General features: G+C 45.1%; 1 protein-coding gene across 1 annotated transcript in view; it reads left to right on the forward strand.

The window, feature by feature from the left end:
- LOC131262434 (uncharacterized) overlaps nt 1–17,146 on the forward strand; it is a 96,487-nt gene extending 79,341 nt beyond the window's left edge. Inside the window, exons 6-16 of the mRNA XM_058264435.1 lie at nt 3,880–4,461; nt 7,195–7,608; nt 14,558–14,798; nt 14,910–15,301; nt 15,384–15,547; nt 15,612–15,969; nt 16,036–16,100; nt 16,170–16,398; nt 16,472–16,599; nt 16,671–16,781; nt 16,862–17,146. Coding sequence (XP_058120418.1) covers nt 3,880–4,461; nt 7,195–7,608; nt 14,558–14,798; nt 14,910–15,301; nt 15,384–15,547; nt 15,612–15,969; nt 16,036–16,100; nt 16,170–16,398; nt 16,472–16,599; nt 16,671–16,781; nt 16,862–17,146 — 2,969 coding nt within the window. The remainder of the gene's footprint in view (nt 1–3,879; nt 4,462–7,194; nt 7,609–14,557; nt 14,799–14,909; nt 15,302–15,383; nt 15,548–15,611; nt 15,970–16,035; nt 16,101–16,169; nt 16,399–16,471; nt 16,600–16,670; nt 16,782–16,861) is intronic.
- The last annotated feature ends 1,404 nt before the right edge of the window (nt 17,147–18,550 follow it).

The following is an 18,550-nucleotide window of genomic DNA, read 5'->3' on the forward strand; positions in this document are numbered from 1 at the left end:
TATTCCACTACATCCACTAATGGTACTAGCTCCACTATGGGTGCACTTACCCTATAATGATACAAAAAAAATGGAACACTTTTTAGTGATTTGGATTGAAGATATGTGAAATAAGCGGTTCCCTCTCAGTGTCAACTCTTCAATATGAAGTATAAACGATATGGCAGAGGAAATCCACAATACGCGAAAATTCGATATACGCTATTGCGTTCAGTCCACCTATGCTGGTAGTGCCACGATCCACCTATGCTGATAAGATCACCTGAACTTGCCTTACTCATCGGTGTTGTGGAGCAATTTTGAAAAACTTTAGCTAAGCATAAACAGGCACGTCCAAATGCTACAGGATCCATCAGCTTCTACTTTCTCCAAACAGTTATTAGATATCGGCAATACACCTTAGCAGATTCTTAAAAAGCTCTAATAGAAACCCGATTTAGAAAACTAATATGTTACCAGGCGTACATAAAACATCGTTCATTCAATTGGTCTGCTTGATTAATAACAAAATAAGGATGATAATCATTAGCAGCCTCACTATAAGCTTATTACGACGTAAAAAGTGTAAATAAAATGAAATTAATGTACTTAAGAAATATAATGTGACCTTTAAACCAATTTTTAACAACATCAAACGGGTCAGCTAGTCATTTTATAAAATTTTTGATTGTTTTCTGACAAAATAAACCCCTTGCAGGTAAATTCCTTTGCTTCAAACACAGTTTTCTACCCCTTTTCTCAAAATCACGCTTATCTACTAAAGTGTACATTCGTATCCGGAAATGCATCACGACGTTTGATGTTACGCATTCGAGATCTTTCTCACCTCAGCGTTGTTGAAAAGAGGCACGGAAAAGAATGGAGCTACGCTTAAACTTGAAAGCTAAAATGGAACCATATACTCCACCGATTGCACGTTTGGCTGCCAAGCGAGGTTAACGAGCAGCGAAATGTCAAGGTGATAAGTTGAATGCCGGTGAAATGGAATGTCATGACGAAATGAAACGATGCACCGACCAAGCCGTTGGAGGACACTATGCTGCCCGAAAAAGGAACTGGCCGGTTTCCTCCGGTGCGCGCTTCGAAGCAAAGAGTCTACCCAAAAGCGAATGAAATCACGCAGCTTGTGGCCGGTAACGGTGGAGGCACGTTTCCCAGGCGAAATGCTTCGCTGCGGTGCTTGAGTATTCGTTTCTGGCGGACAAAAACGGTCAACAATAGGCACCAGGCGCAAACGTTCACACACTTTTTTGCCTATTTTTTTCAACGAATGCCAAGTAAAAGGAAAGTCATACTAGAAGTTGTTGGGCAAAGAAGGAGGAGATGATTTTCATTTGGTTAGACACGTTTCATGCCGTGCCTGGCCGCTTCCTGTTCATGTGCGAACCTGAACTGGATAATGATATTGAAAAATGTCCTCTGTGGAACATCAAAGCACAATGTTTTGTTATCCATTTGAAATAGGAAGGAAAGCATTTTCATGAAAAATAGTTTACTTTGAAAAATGCTCTCCTCAAATCGTGCAAAAGACAATCAATATTCACATTTCATACCAATCATACAAACGAGACAAAAAAAAGATTGCTTATCATGTGAAAAGTGTTGTTGATAGGATAGGGTGAAAAATAACCGGGCCTACATCAGCTCGTTTCCGAAAGTTTTCCCATTCATCCGCATCGGGCACGTGCCATCCTTAAAGGCATAACATTCCCATCGAACCGTTTACTTTCCAATTAAAACAAACTTCACCCGACGAATTGTTGCCAGATAAAGTTTTCTGATAGTGAAACCGTGGCGTGGAAAGGATGGATGGCTGAAGAACGAAGAACCAAACATCATACGCAAGAAACACCTCATTCCGGTCACTGCTTCTCGGAATCAGCGAGGCAAAGGAAAACAAATATTCCGGAAGAAACTTTCTCCTTCGACCGTGCTCGATGGCCAAGAAGTAGCCTCCTCAAGAAAGGATGTGTTAAGATCCGGAACCATAGAACAAACAGAATGCACGCCCGGTTGTCTGCTACTGGTTTGGGTGTGTGTGTGTGTGTATCCATTTTTCATCTATCCAAGCGTAAATGAAGGGTAGAAATGAATTTTATGAAGGTTTTCCATGAGGCAAACAACACCAAACCCGTCCCGGAAAGGTAAAGCGTTCCGAACCGACCGGAAATGAACAAACGAAAGCGAATCCCATGCCCAAGACCGAGGGCCGAGCTGGGTTCGACCGGGCGAGTTTCGCAACATTTTCCCTCGTTGCCACAAGGAACAAAACAAACGCTTCCCTTGTGAAGGTGCTACAACGAAACAGATACCCTAGTCGATAGGGAGGACGACGATCTTCGAGAAACGGTAAAAAATAAACACTTTGTTCCACGGACCCGGCACATAAGAATGACGTGATCTATTAAAGTAATTTGTAGTTTCGCTAGAATGCCCCTTACGGTGGGCGTAAGTTCACTTCCTTGAACGGCGCAAGGAGCGCAAGTAAAATGCAGCCCCGAGGCTTCGGGTATCGTTTTTCTGACGTCCCCCTATTGGATGATAGCGTTTTTGAAAGCATGGTGGTCGACGCAGTGGTGTGATGTTTTTTTTTATGTGTGTTCAAGACGAAACACCACAACATCCGACACCCGTAAGTTCGTAAGATGGAAGACCACACGACTCCACGATGATGGGCCCGCGTTGAGGAGTTTCTTACTAAAAGAAGCATCGTGCACTTCAATGAAAAATTCTGAAGACGAGCACGACGTATGTGCACCTCGTTTGCCACACGATGGGTTTCAACTTCGCTGACAGAGAATTATGAACGTGGCAAGATTTGTTTCATCCTGCTCACTCGTCCTCGACCAAGCTCCGGTTGGACGAATTGTTGTCCACAAGTCAGGGATGCTGAAAATGAACTCTGTTGGAAAACTTTTACTTGCAATAAACTACGAGCGGCAGTAAGTAGCATCATATTAATAACAAAATTTGTTTCAAGAACCAAATTGTCAGACAAGTTTTTAATTTTTTTCTTGTGGTTTTAGAAAGCAGGAAGGAGGGAGGGTTGACTGCAGTAACCATGATGGAGTTACTGGCATCAGCAAACTTTAAAGCCAAACATCACATATTCGTGTGCGTTGTTTGTAAGCTCCAAGATTTTCTCCCTTCAGTTTTGCATGGAAAAAATAAACTAAAGTCATGGGTGGATTGCAAAGATTTCCTACAAATTGTTTTCAAACAATTTAAATGAATCGGACATGTTTTTTAATGGGGTTTTATACCTTGAACAAAATTTAAGCTTTTCGAAATATTTGCCTAAAAATTTCTTGTTGGTTTGGGTTTAAATCTTCGTGTTGAATGTTCTTCATTATAAACTCAGAGGAAAAACAAAGCAAGACCTCTTCATATCTTTGGAATTAAACCTATTCGAACCAAACCTTTTGCTTTAGTAGTTATCAATTGCAAGATACCACACACGTGTTCGAACATGTACTTTTCCTTAGTTACGACGTTATTTTTGATGATTTAATATTATACTTGTTGAGAAAATATTCATAGACAATATACTGTTATGCAGTGAATCATTACGATGAAATGGTGTTTCCTCGTGGTTTGGCTTTCGGTTGTTCAAGATAAATGAAAATAAAGAATGAACAGGATAGTTATGATGAAGACCCTTGATAGTTCCGAAAAAAGTCAACTTAATGTTTTGATCAAAAATATACATCGGTTCTGCTGCACTCTATCCATAGGCAAACTCCGAATCAACAAAACCAACCATAAATCAATTGAAACGAATAGTTTCTTCATGTGTGTGTGTATGAGAGAGAGTGTTTGTGTGTGTTATCTGTTTTATTGTCTTTCTTCTATATTTGCACCATCCTTTCTCCGTTCCAGATGTGCTTCCCTCTGCACTCGATACATCTTCTGGCACCGCCACCAACTCCATCTACCCGAACTTCTATCCCTCCGATATTATCGAAGACCCTCCACCCACCAGCACGTACCCGTACTTCCTGTTTCCCTCGAAAAAGTATCCCCCCTCGGCGTTCGGGTCTGCCACCCTCTACCACGCCACCGTCGACTATATCAATCTGCCGGACGGTGGTGGCGTCGTTGTTGGTGGCTCCCCGTACGCCAACGGCACCGATCATGAGCACTCTTCCACCTTCTCGCACCGGCCAAGCCATGCCGGCACCGAGCACGGCAACTATCGCACTAGATACGAGCACAATTTTGACACCAGCATGCACCATAACCAGCACCCAAGTACCACTCACAGTAACAGTAAGCACAATGCACCGATCGCTAGCGGCGAGCACCAACCGCACGGCCACGGCTCCCCGCCCGACCAACAGCACCAGCACCATCAGCACCAGCACGGCCGGAACGGAACCGCGGCTTCCGGCGAGCTCGGCACGGTGGGCCGGTGGGACAGCATGTCGGTTCCATCGGACCTCCAGCAGCAGCCGGAGACTGGTGAGAGTACCTCGTTATCGTGTTCTTCGTTTTGTGTCCATTTTCTTCTTCTCCTTCCTTTGCGGCAGGCGGAAGAAAGTGGATGAACAAACCGATGGGTTAAGTTGTCGATTGGCGTGAGAGCTGCTGTTGCATTCACAATCATTTCCCGAGTAGCACTTCCGTGAGCTTCTTAAGTGTGGTGTGATCGAACACACCAGCCACACGCTAGGGAACAATGGCGAAAAGAGCTCCCAAGTAGCAACTGCATTCGAGAAGGCAATTCGTGTCAAAATCGAAGGGATGAGTTTACTCTTCAAATCGTAAAATCTATTGTACTTTCATACTGTTTGCTTGTATACCTCTGGTTCTTGAGAAAACTCTTCTCGTCACTTAACATTGCTTAGAAGGCTCTTTGAAATAGTTCCAAGAAATACCCACTCAATAGTTCAAAAAGAACCGTCCCATTTCTTCGGTAATACTCTCGCTAATGCAACCCAGCTCTCACGAACAATCCGTTCTGCGATCACAATCACAGCCAAGAACGTGGCAATGCACTTAGTTTCTCTTTCTCGTATCTTTCAGAATGTAATCACCTGCACCATCTGCAAAGTAAAACAAAAATAACACATTTGTTTGACGCACTACCACCATAATAAAACCTCGCACTTACGCAAGACTGTGACCACCGTACTAGCACTCTTCCGACGCACCGCACACTGTATTCACACACCTACACCCACCTTGTGCACTCTATGACTAACGCACGCCAGCACGCCACGAGCATGGCACCGAGCACAACACATTTCTCATTCCGCCACGCATTCAATACGCATTAAATTTCATTAACCGGTAACATTATTTTCAGGCTCACGTGGGATTGAATAATGAAAATGAATGAGGCAACAAGGGTACATGAAAGGATAATTGTTGTATTCGACAGCGGTTTCGTCTAATTCGAAAAGAAACGAAACATTGCAAACCGACAAGTGCTCATTGAACAAAACACTGGGCGCCTCCATCGATTTCGTAAAACACCATGCGCCTCCATTAATTTTACAAAACACCATGCGCCTCCATCGACTAGCGTGAAGTACCGTGCGTCTCCATCGATACACGTGAAGTACCGTGCGTCTCCATCGACAAATATGAAATACCATGCGCCATCAATGACTTCTCTGAAAAATGGTACCTTCTACATCCGACAAATATTTCCACCCAGCGCACATGAGCGTTGGTCTTCAGTCCTACTGTATTAATCCGTCGTCCTTTTCTTGCCCGCCCGTAGGCAAATTGCTTCATACATCGATAGTGTCATCAAGATTGTATCGATTGAACCCCATTATCCCCGTTACGAGCGTATAAATAGTCGCTCCGGCAGCATGTTGATAGGCTTTCTTGACTTGCTTTCCATGTGGGTAATGAAACAATTACACACTTCATGTAAATTATCTTCCACTTCCTAAACAAAGCTCTGAGGCAAATTGGTGTCATTAGGCCCAAATGCATGGTTTGTAGAATCTATTTGAATATGGTCCGCTATAGAATGTTGTTGAATGTACATCCAAAAGACGTTTGTTATGAAAACGCTGGATGCATCGATAAACATGCTAATTGAACGATTATTGATGCGATAATTTTCCGTTAATTCCTCCTCCCAAACAAGAGCAATTGATCAATCAATTTGTTAATCACTCTACTTTTGAATGGATCTTTCAAATAAATCACAAATTAACCAATATTCAAGCTATAAACATTTGGCTTGCAATACGTTCACAGTACAGAGGCGCATATGAGGTTAATTTGAATTGATGTGTCGTTCAAGTTTTAATTTAAATTAAACCACACACCGGGGCAGTCCCTTATTAAGCCTCGGTACATCATTGGCGTTGAAACCCAACCTCCGAAAGGCAATCGACCGCCAAGCAAACAAACCTAAAAGCCACACGTCAACTGGACGGTTTATGGCTTTTCGCTGTTCCCTTTTTTCGATGCGGAGGTCTGAAAACACGTGAAATAAGCAATGGAAAAGCCCCTCCTTGCTCACCGTCTTCCCTGCCCTATCTCTCTCCCTCTCCAAGGGTATGCAATAAATTGGGTAGCTTTTCTCTTCAAAAATGACGCATTCGTTCATGAGTCGTTTTCCAGATTTATTCTTGATGGCTGGAAAAAGCGTCCGTGTTGTATCAAATATACTGCAATAGTTATTGTCTGGTATATTTTTTTTTTTGGGTTGTTTTAAACAGCCAGCGGTCATGAATCAAGTCCCAAAAAATAAACAGCAATGAACTATAATGAACTAACTGGACGAAGAAAATGGAGTCTGGGATACGGCTTACGTTGGGTTAATTGCAGCTGCCCCTTTCGCGCTCTTGCTCTCTCTTTCTCTCTCTCTCTCTCTCTCCCTCTCCTTTGGTTACCCGTGTGTTTTGTTTATTTTGATTTCAATTCCACTCATTGCACTCTCTACTTCTCGCTCCCCCAAACACTCGCAAACTAGCCTTCTGTTTCCGTTCTGCACGCGTAAACCAAAATGTATGTGGAAAATGAGCCGCGAAAACAAATAATATAAAACCACACGCGCTACGAGCCACCCACAAACTCACCACCCACGCACTCAATCACTCTATAAATCTCTATCTCTTTCTCTCTCTTCATTTCTCTTTCTATCTCTCTTTCTCTTTCTCTCTCTCTCTCTCTCTCTATCTATCTGTTCTCCACCAAACATTTCCTCCACTTTCTCCGTCGTTGCAGTCCGGGCAATGGGGGTGGACGATAATTATCACCGTCTGCTGGACCAGAATATGGCACTGATCGAGACGCCGCTGGTAGCGCCACCGCATGCCTACTTTCCGCAGCACTACAAGACGGCACTGTATCCGTACAACGTCAGCGGTTACCACCACCTGCACCAGCACGGAGCCGGTGGCCATTTTGGCCCCCCGCACCAGCATCCGCACCACCAGCACGCCCAGCATCCGTACGAGTACGACGGTGGGTTCGGGGGTGCCGGTGGTGGTGGGTTCGATGACGGTGCGGGGGGCCTGATGGCCTCTTCGATTGGTTCCGCGCCGGTGGACAATATTCTTATCAGTTTGAACGGTGGTAACGGGGACGCGGCCATCGAGTTCGAAGGCTCGAGCTACGAGCACACGGTGGACAAGCAATGTAGGTAACCCAACATCAAGCCACCACCGGAACTCTCCCCCCTCTCACGCTCTGTGTCCTCTTTTCTGTGTCCCTCTTCTCGCTGTCCTCCCCCTCGCTGTCGATCCCTGGTACGAGCGAAGTCCTAATACTCACCCTGTCTGTTGCTGGTTGACGATCTTTGATGAGTGTTATACAACCTTCTGTCGTATCCTTTGCCTGTTAAACGTTCCGCTTTGTGGTGTTCTCCATTGTGGTGTTCTCCATTGTGTGTCTCTCGTTGGCTTTCCTTGTGCGTTTTTCAGGTGGCTGCGCGTATCCAGAAATGGTGTATGAAGTAAACATATCGGCGTCACACAATCTCCATCGATAAACACCTTGAAACACATTCCACTTGCAACACACAATATCGATCAACGAATTAACAACCTCTCGTATCAATTATTTCTACTTCAAAAATAATCTAACTCATTTTCTTTTCAAAAGTTCTCGTTCTTTATATTAGTAACGAATTCTATCGTTAATATTAATTTGAATTGTTAGTTTGCATCACTGGATAATTTGATCTGGTAGAGTGATCAAAGTCACAGTTTTGATGAACCTATTTTTTATAAATTACAGAAGAGCTGTCATAACGGAAAACCAGAATATTTCAATATTTTGCTGAAAATTAAAATAAATAAGCAAGAAATAGAAAATTAAAATTAATAAGCAAATATGAAACATTGCATCTTAGATTTTCAAACAAGTGAAAACAACCAGCTTCTGCGAATACAACAAACAAGAATCGCATTTCGTTTACAATGTTTAATGCTCTTTTAGTAGTAACGATAGAAGTTTGAATCCAAGCTGAGTCCTTTTAGAAATGTAATGTGATGGGACTGAAGAATGTCCCTTGTAGGGATTGATCAATGAAGAAGTTCAGAATAATACAGTAAGCTATCGGTATATTAAGTAAGTGATGAGTGACGTTTTGAAAAGCTTGTAAGAATGCTTCCGTTCAAAGTATGACTGGCTGGTTTATGTACGAATCTCTTAAAATTTGTCTCACTCGTTCGCCATTTGCATTAAAGTTTATACTAGGAAAAGTAATATTCGATACTGTTGAACAAGAATTGCCAAAAACGTCCCTCTCTCTGTCAGATTCTTCTACAGTAAAAGCAATTAACTACACTACAAAGTCCTTGTTATTCTGACTTGTCCCTTTGCAAATCTTCAGCAGACAAATATTTACTTTCCCCTTCTTTCACGAGCAAGTGCTTTCGAAAATTATTTGATGGCACCGCGCATAAAACAGAAGTCGGGTTCGATGCGATTGCGGACAGACAATTTCTTTGAAATTTATGACAGAAACCCGTGCACTTCTGGGCGCTTCAAAGCCGGCCGATCCCATGAAGTAACTTCAAAAAAAGCATCCTCCAATCACTTTGGATGGAAATTATAACCACTCCGTCTCCTTTCCGCTGATGTTTTCTTTCGTGGGTTTGAATTCAGGGTGTTTTTTTTTTCATAGCGTGTTTGTCGCTATTCGTTGGAAGTATCAACCACAGTGAAACGTGCGCTGGAGCGTGGAGCAGGATCAACGAATATATATTTATATTTCCTGTCTTAATTTATTTTCCCTCTTATGCGATCTCCGTTTCGCTCGAATTTCATCCACAATTTATTTCGGTCTGCTCTACTCGGAACACGTTCGAGTCCTTGATGTGTGGTTCAGTGTACAAACAAAATCTCTGTTCCTCTCTCTCTTTCTCTCCCTCTTACACACGCTCACACACACACATACACAGACCATATACCCACGCGTCGAGGGGTTTATTTGTCGAATCGGGATGCTTGTTCAGGTTCATTGGAATAATTTTAAATGTTGATATTTTTATTTGATCCTCCCTTCCCGGCACAGACCGAAACATGTCCCCAGCGGGCTTCGGCGGTTTCTTCATTACGGAAATCCGCCGTGAGGCCCGTCAGCCGTGTTACTTGAATGACGTTTTCTCCATGATCCGCGCGCATCGCGTTGTGGTTTTCCCCGGAACGTGTCCCATACCCGGGTGGATGCCACCAGAGTTCAGTGAGCAGGCATTCCCATTACCATTCCGTTAATCCGGCGATGATCTGTTGATTCAGTGTTTGGTACGTGGCCCCGCTCCTTCGTGGTTATGGCATCACCTGCGCGGGCCTTCCGTTCGCCGGTGAAGAGGGACGATTTTTGTTGTCCCTTGTGAGTGAATAATACCTTTCGCGTGCCCAGTGTAGATAGAGCGCATCAAGCCAGTGATAAACAGTTTTCCTTCGATCGAGAAACACAAACAATGGAAAATCGGGCGTTGGAAATGGAACGAAGCACCCGAGCAAAGTGATGGCGGTGTCGCCGAAGTGAGTTGTGTTCGTTAAGCATTCATACTGGGGTGAGCACCGAACCCCGCGAGCTTTCCATGCCCACAGGGTTGCGTTAACGTGGCACACAGCATAAAACAGCTCCATTTTCCATTACAACACAAACAATTAGTCATTTTCTGTGTTGGGAAGGTAAGTTTCCTTGGGTAGATCTTTTAACTGTTTGGTTTTGCATTTTCCGTTCAGTATGGATTCGTTTATTTTATTTTATCTTTAAAAACACCTAAAACACTTCAACACACTTTTTGCATCCAGCCAAAGAACACCTTACGATTGCAGTACAGCCTTTCCGTTAATTGTTTACTTTCGTGTGCGGGTATTTTGTGAACTATTATTTTATTTTCCTCCCTAGGGAAACCCGTGGATTGCGTGAAGGTAGCATTTTTTGGAATTTTCGTAAACGAGGCAAACTGAATGTGAATTTTTATGTAGTAAGAAACTAAATCTTTATTTCTTATGAGTTTAGTTTTGATACAGGCAAAAGAAATCACTGTAAAATGAGACTTGCGCATTTTTTCGTTTTTGTTTTTGTACTCTTAGATACTACATAGAAGCTCTCGGCCTGTGCACATGCAAATGATGAATCGTTGAAACAGAAACAAATAAATCAAGTTGTTAGTAATATCAAAAGAGAATCCAAACGATTCCTGAAAATACAGATAATATAAACATTATGAAAGTGAAAAGTGAGATGAAAAATGAAGTGAGTGAAAAATGAGAGGTACAACATATTTTTTTAGAAATTGAAGTTTGACATGAAAACTAAAAGAATCAAGTTTTGAAAGCAGAAATAATGCTTATACTATACCGTATTTTTTATATTTTAATTGCAGTGCAAATAAATTAAGTCAACTGTAAAGATTATAGGTACTTTAACAATAAGCTTTTGCAATTCCAAATGACTTTTGAATATAAAATAACGATTATAGGTGGATCTCTCAATTTAGGTTATTTGATATGTTCCCTCGTATCGTAAATAACTCTTTGAATCTCAGACCGTACAAGCGGCAACCTTCCGTTTTAAGTACTTTAGTCAATCGATTGCATAAGCGAACAAAAAACTATCCAGACATTGCTCAAAAGAACGTCCGGTGACCAAGTCAAAGTACGCCACCACGTCTGCAACACACGGGGACGTTTTACATCGCCAACCACAGTTTGGCGATGGTTTCCGGGCACTCCGCGGTCATACGGCCCGACTTTTTGTAGTTTTGGTTTTTGCTCTCCCTCACCTCCGGTTAAGGGAAACCGAGCAAGTTCAGCAGCTGTAAATTTGTCTTCAGGATATGGCTGTACACGTTTACCCTGACGGGTAAGAAAATTTGCCTTCCGGTAATGTTTTTATTATCGTCGACCGCGTACGGCGGCTTTTCCGGTTCGCTTTCGAGTCAGTTGCGCTGTTGTCTGCCCCCCCGGAGCCATGATTTACGATAATTTTATTTCGCAAGCTTTTATTGATTGCTAGCGCTGCTGGAAGGCGAAGGACTTTGGATGGGGATGAAAAAAGTCTGCTCGGTGGCAAAACGTTACTCAGTTTATTTCGTTACATCCAAATCCTATATTTATTGTTTCCGAGTCTAGTATCGAAATGGGGCGGATTTGCTGGTTGGTTGTGTGTTTGTTCTAGAAGGCATAAATATGCCAACCTTAAAAACACTCGAATGAACATGTTTTTGCGCGTTTTTTTGGAAGAAGTTTTAGCGTTTCAAGTTGCACCATTACATCAGAATGATCTGATTTTTCATTTGAATATATTCAAATATATATTTCATTTGAATATATTCCCTGCAAAACGAGCACTTCCTCAGAAAAATATTCTTTTAAACGCCATTAAACACAACTTGAATAAAATATTATGGATAAAACATGAATGCCTTTTTTCATCAAACATGCTTTTAGCCAAAAAAGCAGTATGAAGCCGACTGTCTACTGATTTCCCGTACGGAAGACGTCAGGTTTTTGACTTTGTATTCGTTTCAATTTGCATACCAATTTTGTTCCTCGAGGCAGGGAATCTTTACCTGAGAACACTTTAAGCGACTTATAATTGGTTGTTTTTTGCCTTTTAATTTAATTAAACTCCTAACCGAAACATTCCCGAGAAAGGAGCAGCTCTTTTCTGTGCGAAGGTGATTGCAGTTTCATCCCACTGTGCAAAAGAAAAACCACCGACTAGCTTTGCCCGCTGTTCGTCCACTTCAGGCGCGGGAGAATTGCGGTCGCGGATTTGAATGCAAATTTATTTATTGAGTTTTTAATTTTCTCCTCATTAAAATTGTCACCCAACGTTGCCACGTTTCCGTTTTTCCGCTCCTCGTTCGCACGCTCGCGATCTACACTGGCCGCGTTCGGGTTTCTTTTCCCGCTCAGCTTTTACCCTCACGCTCACCTCCCGGCCTGTTGCCTATCCGTGCATACTTTTCGCATTAGAGCAAAGTGCTGCTGCGTCGCCCGGTCTGGTTTTCCATCCACCGCTGCCCTCCGGAGCTAGTTGATTTTCCTTCCACCGCCTCGCTTCCGCAGAGCGTCCACCCACATCTGCCACGCTGGTGGAAATTCTTGACCAGCGCACGCACACGTCACAAGCATTCACTCGCATACACACACGGACACACACTCAGCCACACCCTCATATGCCTGCAAAGTTGCTTCGAAAGCTCGCAAGATCGACCGCCAGCCGGTTTCCGCTTTCGTCGAGTCGGGTTTCGCAGACGACTTGCAAATTATCGTCATCCGTCGTTTCGCGGAAACGTCAGCTGCGTCCGCATGGTGTTCCGTTTCCCGTCGACGCTGAACTCATCCCCCCCCCCCCCCCTTCCCGACCCCACCCATCCAGCCTTCCTCAAGCACCATTGCCTCCTAATGCGAGCGATTTTCCACGCTGCCGTCGGAACAGCCATTAACGTTGCGAATCTCCAACGACCGCTTCCATCCAATTTCTTCCACTCAAACATCCCAAATGCTCCCACTCTCTCATTCTCCCTCTATCTCTCTGTCTCGCTCTACCTTTTTCTTCGGCTTCTCCTTGCCTAACCTAAGCCCAGCTGTGCACCAGAGGTCGTCCCCGTTCCATTTCGTCAAACAATTTGCAGCTAAATTTCAGATTTATGTTTTATTTATTAATATTTTTCCACCCTAACGCCCCGGCGGGGTTGAGAAAATCGAGGGTGTGAAAAAGGACGTTAGTGTGAAGAGAATGGGGGAGGTGGAGTAAGAGGGGACACAGACGTCTTTGCTTTGGCTGCTTCGCTTGCGATTCGGCGGGTCGTGAAGCTTGCCGGTTGCCACAAGAACTTGATCGCCCGTTCTACCACTCAGCCTCTTGGTTTAATGGCAATTAAAGCGATTGGCTTTAAATTGATTATACAGCATTGTTGTTGTGTTTGGTGGGAAACTTTGCCGACACTGGCATCCTCCCAAGTGCATCTCCGTTGCCGTCGGCTGAGTTATGCAACAGTTGTAGAGGAATGAATGCATTAAAAATAGACTGGTACCCGTCTGTTGTGATGAGGTTTCATGTGGGGTGTCAACATTTAAAAGGGGTGAACAATAGCGAACTTAAAAATATGTAAACTAAATTGATGCGAAGTCATGCTTAAAGATCCACTGAATAATCAAAACCAAGCCATCAACAACGATCATTCATACGCTTCATCATTTACAAACTAATCTGCACTTTAGAGAAGCTTCTATGCTAGTTTAGTCGTTTCGCATTTTGCCTTGTTGTTATCGTTTGTTATTATATATATTAGCCTGTGTTTCTTAGCCTTGTTTACCGTTGTTTTAGCGTATAGGTTATATAGATCTTGTTTCCACGCTTACCACCTTCCCGCCTACGCGAAGGTGACCATTGTAACTGAATCAAAACTTACCTCGCAACGCCTACTGAAGCTCTCGAAGGATTACTGCGTGTGCGAACCTGACCGCCCGCCACTGGTCGTGTTTCTCACTCCGCCATGCTCGGTTGTGCCATCTTCTCTCCATCATGTTTCAGCGCCCCTTTGCATTGTTATATTCGATTTTCGTTTCCCTCCACACACACACACACACACACTCATCACGATCGTCTATCAGCAATCGTCAAAGGCGGAAGTCATACTTCAAGTCATAACTCTTTCTCGCTCTCGCACTTTCTCTTTGTTACATTTTTCGCTCTCTCTCTCTCTCTAGCTCCTTCTTTTTCTCTTTTACTACCTTTGTATGTTTCATCTCATTTCTACTCAGCAGCGTTCTCTGATTGTCCTTCGTCAAACTTTTTTCTTCCATTTTTCTCCATTCCAACGGTGTGCTCCATTTTGTAATTAAATATTGGGGGTGGGAAATTTTTTACTTCTGGGAAAACACGAACACACTCCGTACTATACACGCGGTGCAATACTTTTCCAAAGACGACCCATAGCCTACTATACACCTGACCAATTTTTGACAACGACGCTAACAGAAACCCAAACGAAAGACCCAGGTTCCGGTGCAGATGATTACCGACCGAGAGTGTTTTTGTAGCCAGATTTCCAGATTTAGCGTTCTGGTTCCAAACGTGTTCTGAACCACCCTATTGCCTATTTTCCCACAGTCGGGTCCGACGATATCGAGGAGAAGGAGGCGGAGATGAGTTTTATTCATTTCCAAAGTACCTGCCATCTGGCGCTGCACTCCTGCCGGGACGATCAGGTCTGCTCGTCCGCGCTCAAGACGGTGATGATGCACTGCGACCAGCACCGGTGCAACCGGAACGCCTGCATGGAGTCCCTGCAGAGCTTCTACAAGAGCATCCACGACGATCTGAGTCTGGACATTGCGTTCTGCTTGTGCAGGTACAGGCTGGCACCTGTCGTCAGCTGGCTGAACGACTCGGGACCTTACCGTCTCTGCCTCTATCTCTTTCCTTTCACGCTCACCCTGGTGGTATGGCTTGCGTCGAGCAGAAAAACGCCCAACCGGCACGACATGTGCATGAGCGCCCAGGAAAAGCTGCACCCCGTTTGTGCCCAGCGGCCGCCGGAGAGTCTCGCCCAGCAGTCTTCATCGCAGGCCGGCAACGGGGTGACGTACAATGCGCCACCGGCGTGCCATGCGGTCGCCGAGCTGTGCCGGGAGGATGAAGACTGCCGCGCCCGGCTGGAGGTGTTCGAGCAGTCCTGCGCGGTGGACAGTGTGACCAAGAAGTGTGCCGGAAAGACGAGCGCTTGCAGGCAGGCTATGCTTGGCATTCTGGGCACCCCGCTGAGGACGACCTGCGCCTGCCAGGGCTCCGACATGCAGCAGCTGTACGACTGTCTCGGCTGGCAGCGGCTTCTCTGGCTCAATCCTTGTGTTGGTGAGTGCTTTCACGGTGCAGAGCAGACAAGAACATTTCATCAAACACTGCCCTCTGTTCTTTTTGACTCCCACAAAACCAGTTGAATCGCAGAAGGACTTTCATCTGAAGCGGTTGGCGGAGCTGGGGTTGCTTACGACAACCACGACGATGGCAACCACCACCACCACCACCACGACCACCACGATGAGAACCACTCGTATTACCCTACCCCCGACGCAACCCCCCACAAAACCAAAACCAGTGGTAGGCCCAACAAACTGTTCGACTGCAAAACCGACCTCTAACTCTAACCTTCCCTTCCGTTCAGTATCGCCCGAAGCCGACCGAGGTGCATACGATCGAGACGAACTACGTCGAAACTCCCGACACCCGACCGGAAACGTTGCTCCACAAGAACGAGCTCATCGAACGGACAGACTTGCAGCCACATCGGCCGCAGCAGCCGGATGAGTACGATCGGTCGAACACCGGCAAGTCCCGCTACCAACCTCCACCGGTCGAACCGGATGGGGACGACGAGGAGGAGGTCCACAACAAAATCTACCAAAAACCAGACGAACAAGTTCTGCACGTGCCCAGCACGGAAGTGACGGAGATGGAGACGCTTCCACCGACGACCGTCACAACGACTACGACTGAACCCACGACTACGCCGGTTCCGATCCGTAAGTTCGCGTGGTGTTGGGAGCTCGAAGAACAACGAGGGTAAAGAACCTATTTGTCTTTTGCAGGATATTGCGTAGTCCAGAGGTCCCACCAGCCGGATCAGCTCATCGCGGAGGGTAAAAGCCGTAGGGTAGGTTTCTCACCTTGAAAGTCTCAAATAGTGCCTAAGTGTAACGTGCGTGTCTTTCTTTCCCTTCAGCTGTACATCCTCGACGATGCAGAGTGCAGCGAACTCTGCACGTGCGGGGGTGGAGACTCACTGACCCTCAGCTGTCACGCGCTGTGCGTTCCGTTGGCACCGTGCCGGACAGCGCTGGCGTACTACAGCCACGCCGCACCGGCGTACCAGGCATTCCGGGGTCGATGCCTCTGCTACTCGGGGCGGTTCATCTGTATGCGACCTCCGCCGGGTGAATATCAGCTACCAGGTACGAACTCCCAACTTGCAGTCTGCCGCTTTAGAACCCCTGAAACTGACCAAACATTTACCCTCTCCTGCAGGTGGCATCTTTCTTTTACTAGGTTATAGTTCAACCGACGAAGCACTGTTAAGACCGCACACTAACTTAGGAGTACAGGATGCCGTACGTGCCCTCCAGCAGTACGTTCAGCATCATATTGACAATTCGGTAAGCTCGGAGCTACACAGTTCATGAGGGCGTCAAAAAGTATAACGGGTCCTTTCCATCCCTCTTTCCAGACACAATGTACATTAACACTGTTCAATATCACTGAAGAAAACATCATCCTATCGATAAGGCTGCCGCTCGACCCGAAGCTCACATCGATGCAGCTGCTTAAGCTGGAAAAGGTAAGAAGCTCTCCCGTGGAAAAACCCCTGGGCTATTGCTAACGACGTGCCATCTATTTCCATCTACTCCACGGTATCAGGACCAGTGCACCCGCATCCTGGAGACGATCAGTCACCAGATCAACACGCAGTACGTGGAGCTGTCCGCCCATCGGTTGCTCAGCATTTTCAAGATGGCCGAGGTGCAGATCGTGTGGCCGGAAGTGAGTCATGGACGGCGGCACGCGACCCCCACCGTGGCGGTCAGCATCGGTACCGGTGTGCTGACGGTCCTGCTCACCCTCTGCGGGACCCTGCTACCCCCGACCGTCCGATGGTTGCGCCCGCACCAACCGTGGCCAGCCGTTCCGAGGGCAGTTACGTGACGTTCGACACCATCGTCGTAAAACGCCACCGACGTGTGTCGAGTTGTGTCGTCTCCCTATTCCACTACCATGCTCATCAACCATTCACCGAGCATCACTTCAGATATTCCATCCTCGCCCTCCATCGACGAGTAGCGCAGTGTACGTGTGTAAGATGGTAGTTTACCTTCAAGGCTCCTGCGGGATCCTCCAAGTAACCCGTTGAATATCTGTTTGAGTTCCTTTGACTTTGAGATATGCTCCCGAAGGAGGAGGAATCGGAGACATCACCGGTATAATAAGTATTGTAAGAATAAATCAAATCAAAGCATTAAAAACCAAACCAAACCCAACAATTGAATCGAATCACATTTGACATGCTCTCGAAAGGTGCTATTAGTCATGCTTTTATTATTACTACATTACTAGTACTATCAATACACCACTACTTATACGCCTACTACTGCGAAACTACTAATCGCGCTGATTACACAAATTGCTACATCTTAAAACCATACCAAATCCACTGTTACGCTATCATTTCCTCTTTCCCAAAACTACTTACAGTACCTCACTCACGAACAGAATAGAACATACGTCGTCCGACGATGACATGAACTGTCCGTGCTCCAGTCCATGGGGTGTAGCACTGTGCACAGTGGGCTTGGTATACCAATTCGCGTGGAAGGGCTTGAACTACGGACGCAACTCGGGACGCAACTAAGCGACATTTGAAAATGAACCCGGTATGTGTGTGCGTGTGTGTAAATGTCACCGATCGAAGGACTGCTTGTAGGTAAAGGATGAATGGGTTGTGTTTGATAGTTTAAAGGACGTTTGCTTCGCATCAGAGCTAATGACATGGGGAGTGTTTCGGTTGCCCGTAAGCATCTTAGTAGCCGGTGATCCTTTCTGTAAGTGATTTGTGTGTGTGTTTGTGCAAGTGTGAATGATTGAATGCGTGAGTGTAGTTGAGTGCGACTGTATTTGTTAGCGAGTGAATCGGAAAGGTTAAGTAACCGGAATCAAACCGGTTCAGCAGGTGATGAGAAATCTTGAGCCGAAAAGCATAAATCATAATTTTGTTTGGCTTTGCACAAGGATGTGGTAGGTACGCAGTGTTACATTGAACTAATAATATTTGAATGGGTCTGCGAATGTCGCGGAAAATAGTAACAAATCAAACGATTCCTCATATATGTTTTTACCTTAAGCAATCTTCATACAACAATGCTTCAGTTGTGTCGAACGCGGAATTGACGAATTTTCATAAGTAATTTAAATGCGATACGACCTTTATTAAAATTCGATTTTCCTGAGAATAACAAAAACATTGCCTTGCTATGTTAATATGATTCGAATTTAAAATAATTTTTCAATTATTTTTAGTAACATGTTGGGCAACAGTCATGTGAGTACTGTCAA

Source organism: Anopheles coustani, chromosome 3 (genome assembly GCF_943734705.1).
Source record: "Anopheles coustani chromosome 3, idAnoCousDA_361_x.2, whole genome shotgun sequence".
Taxonomy (NCBI): Eukaryota; Metazoa; Arthropoda; class Insecta; order Diptera; family Culicidae; genus Anopheles; species Anopheles coustani.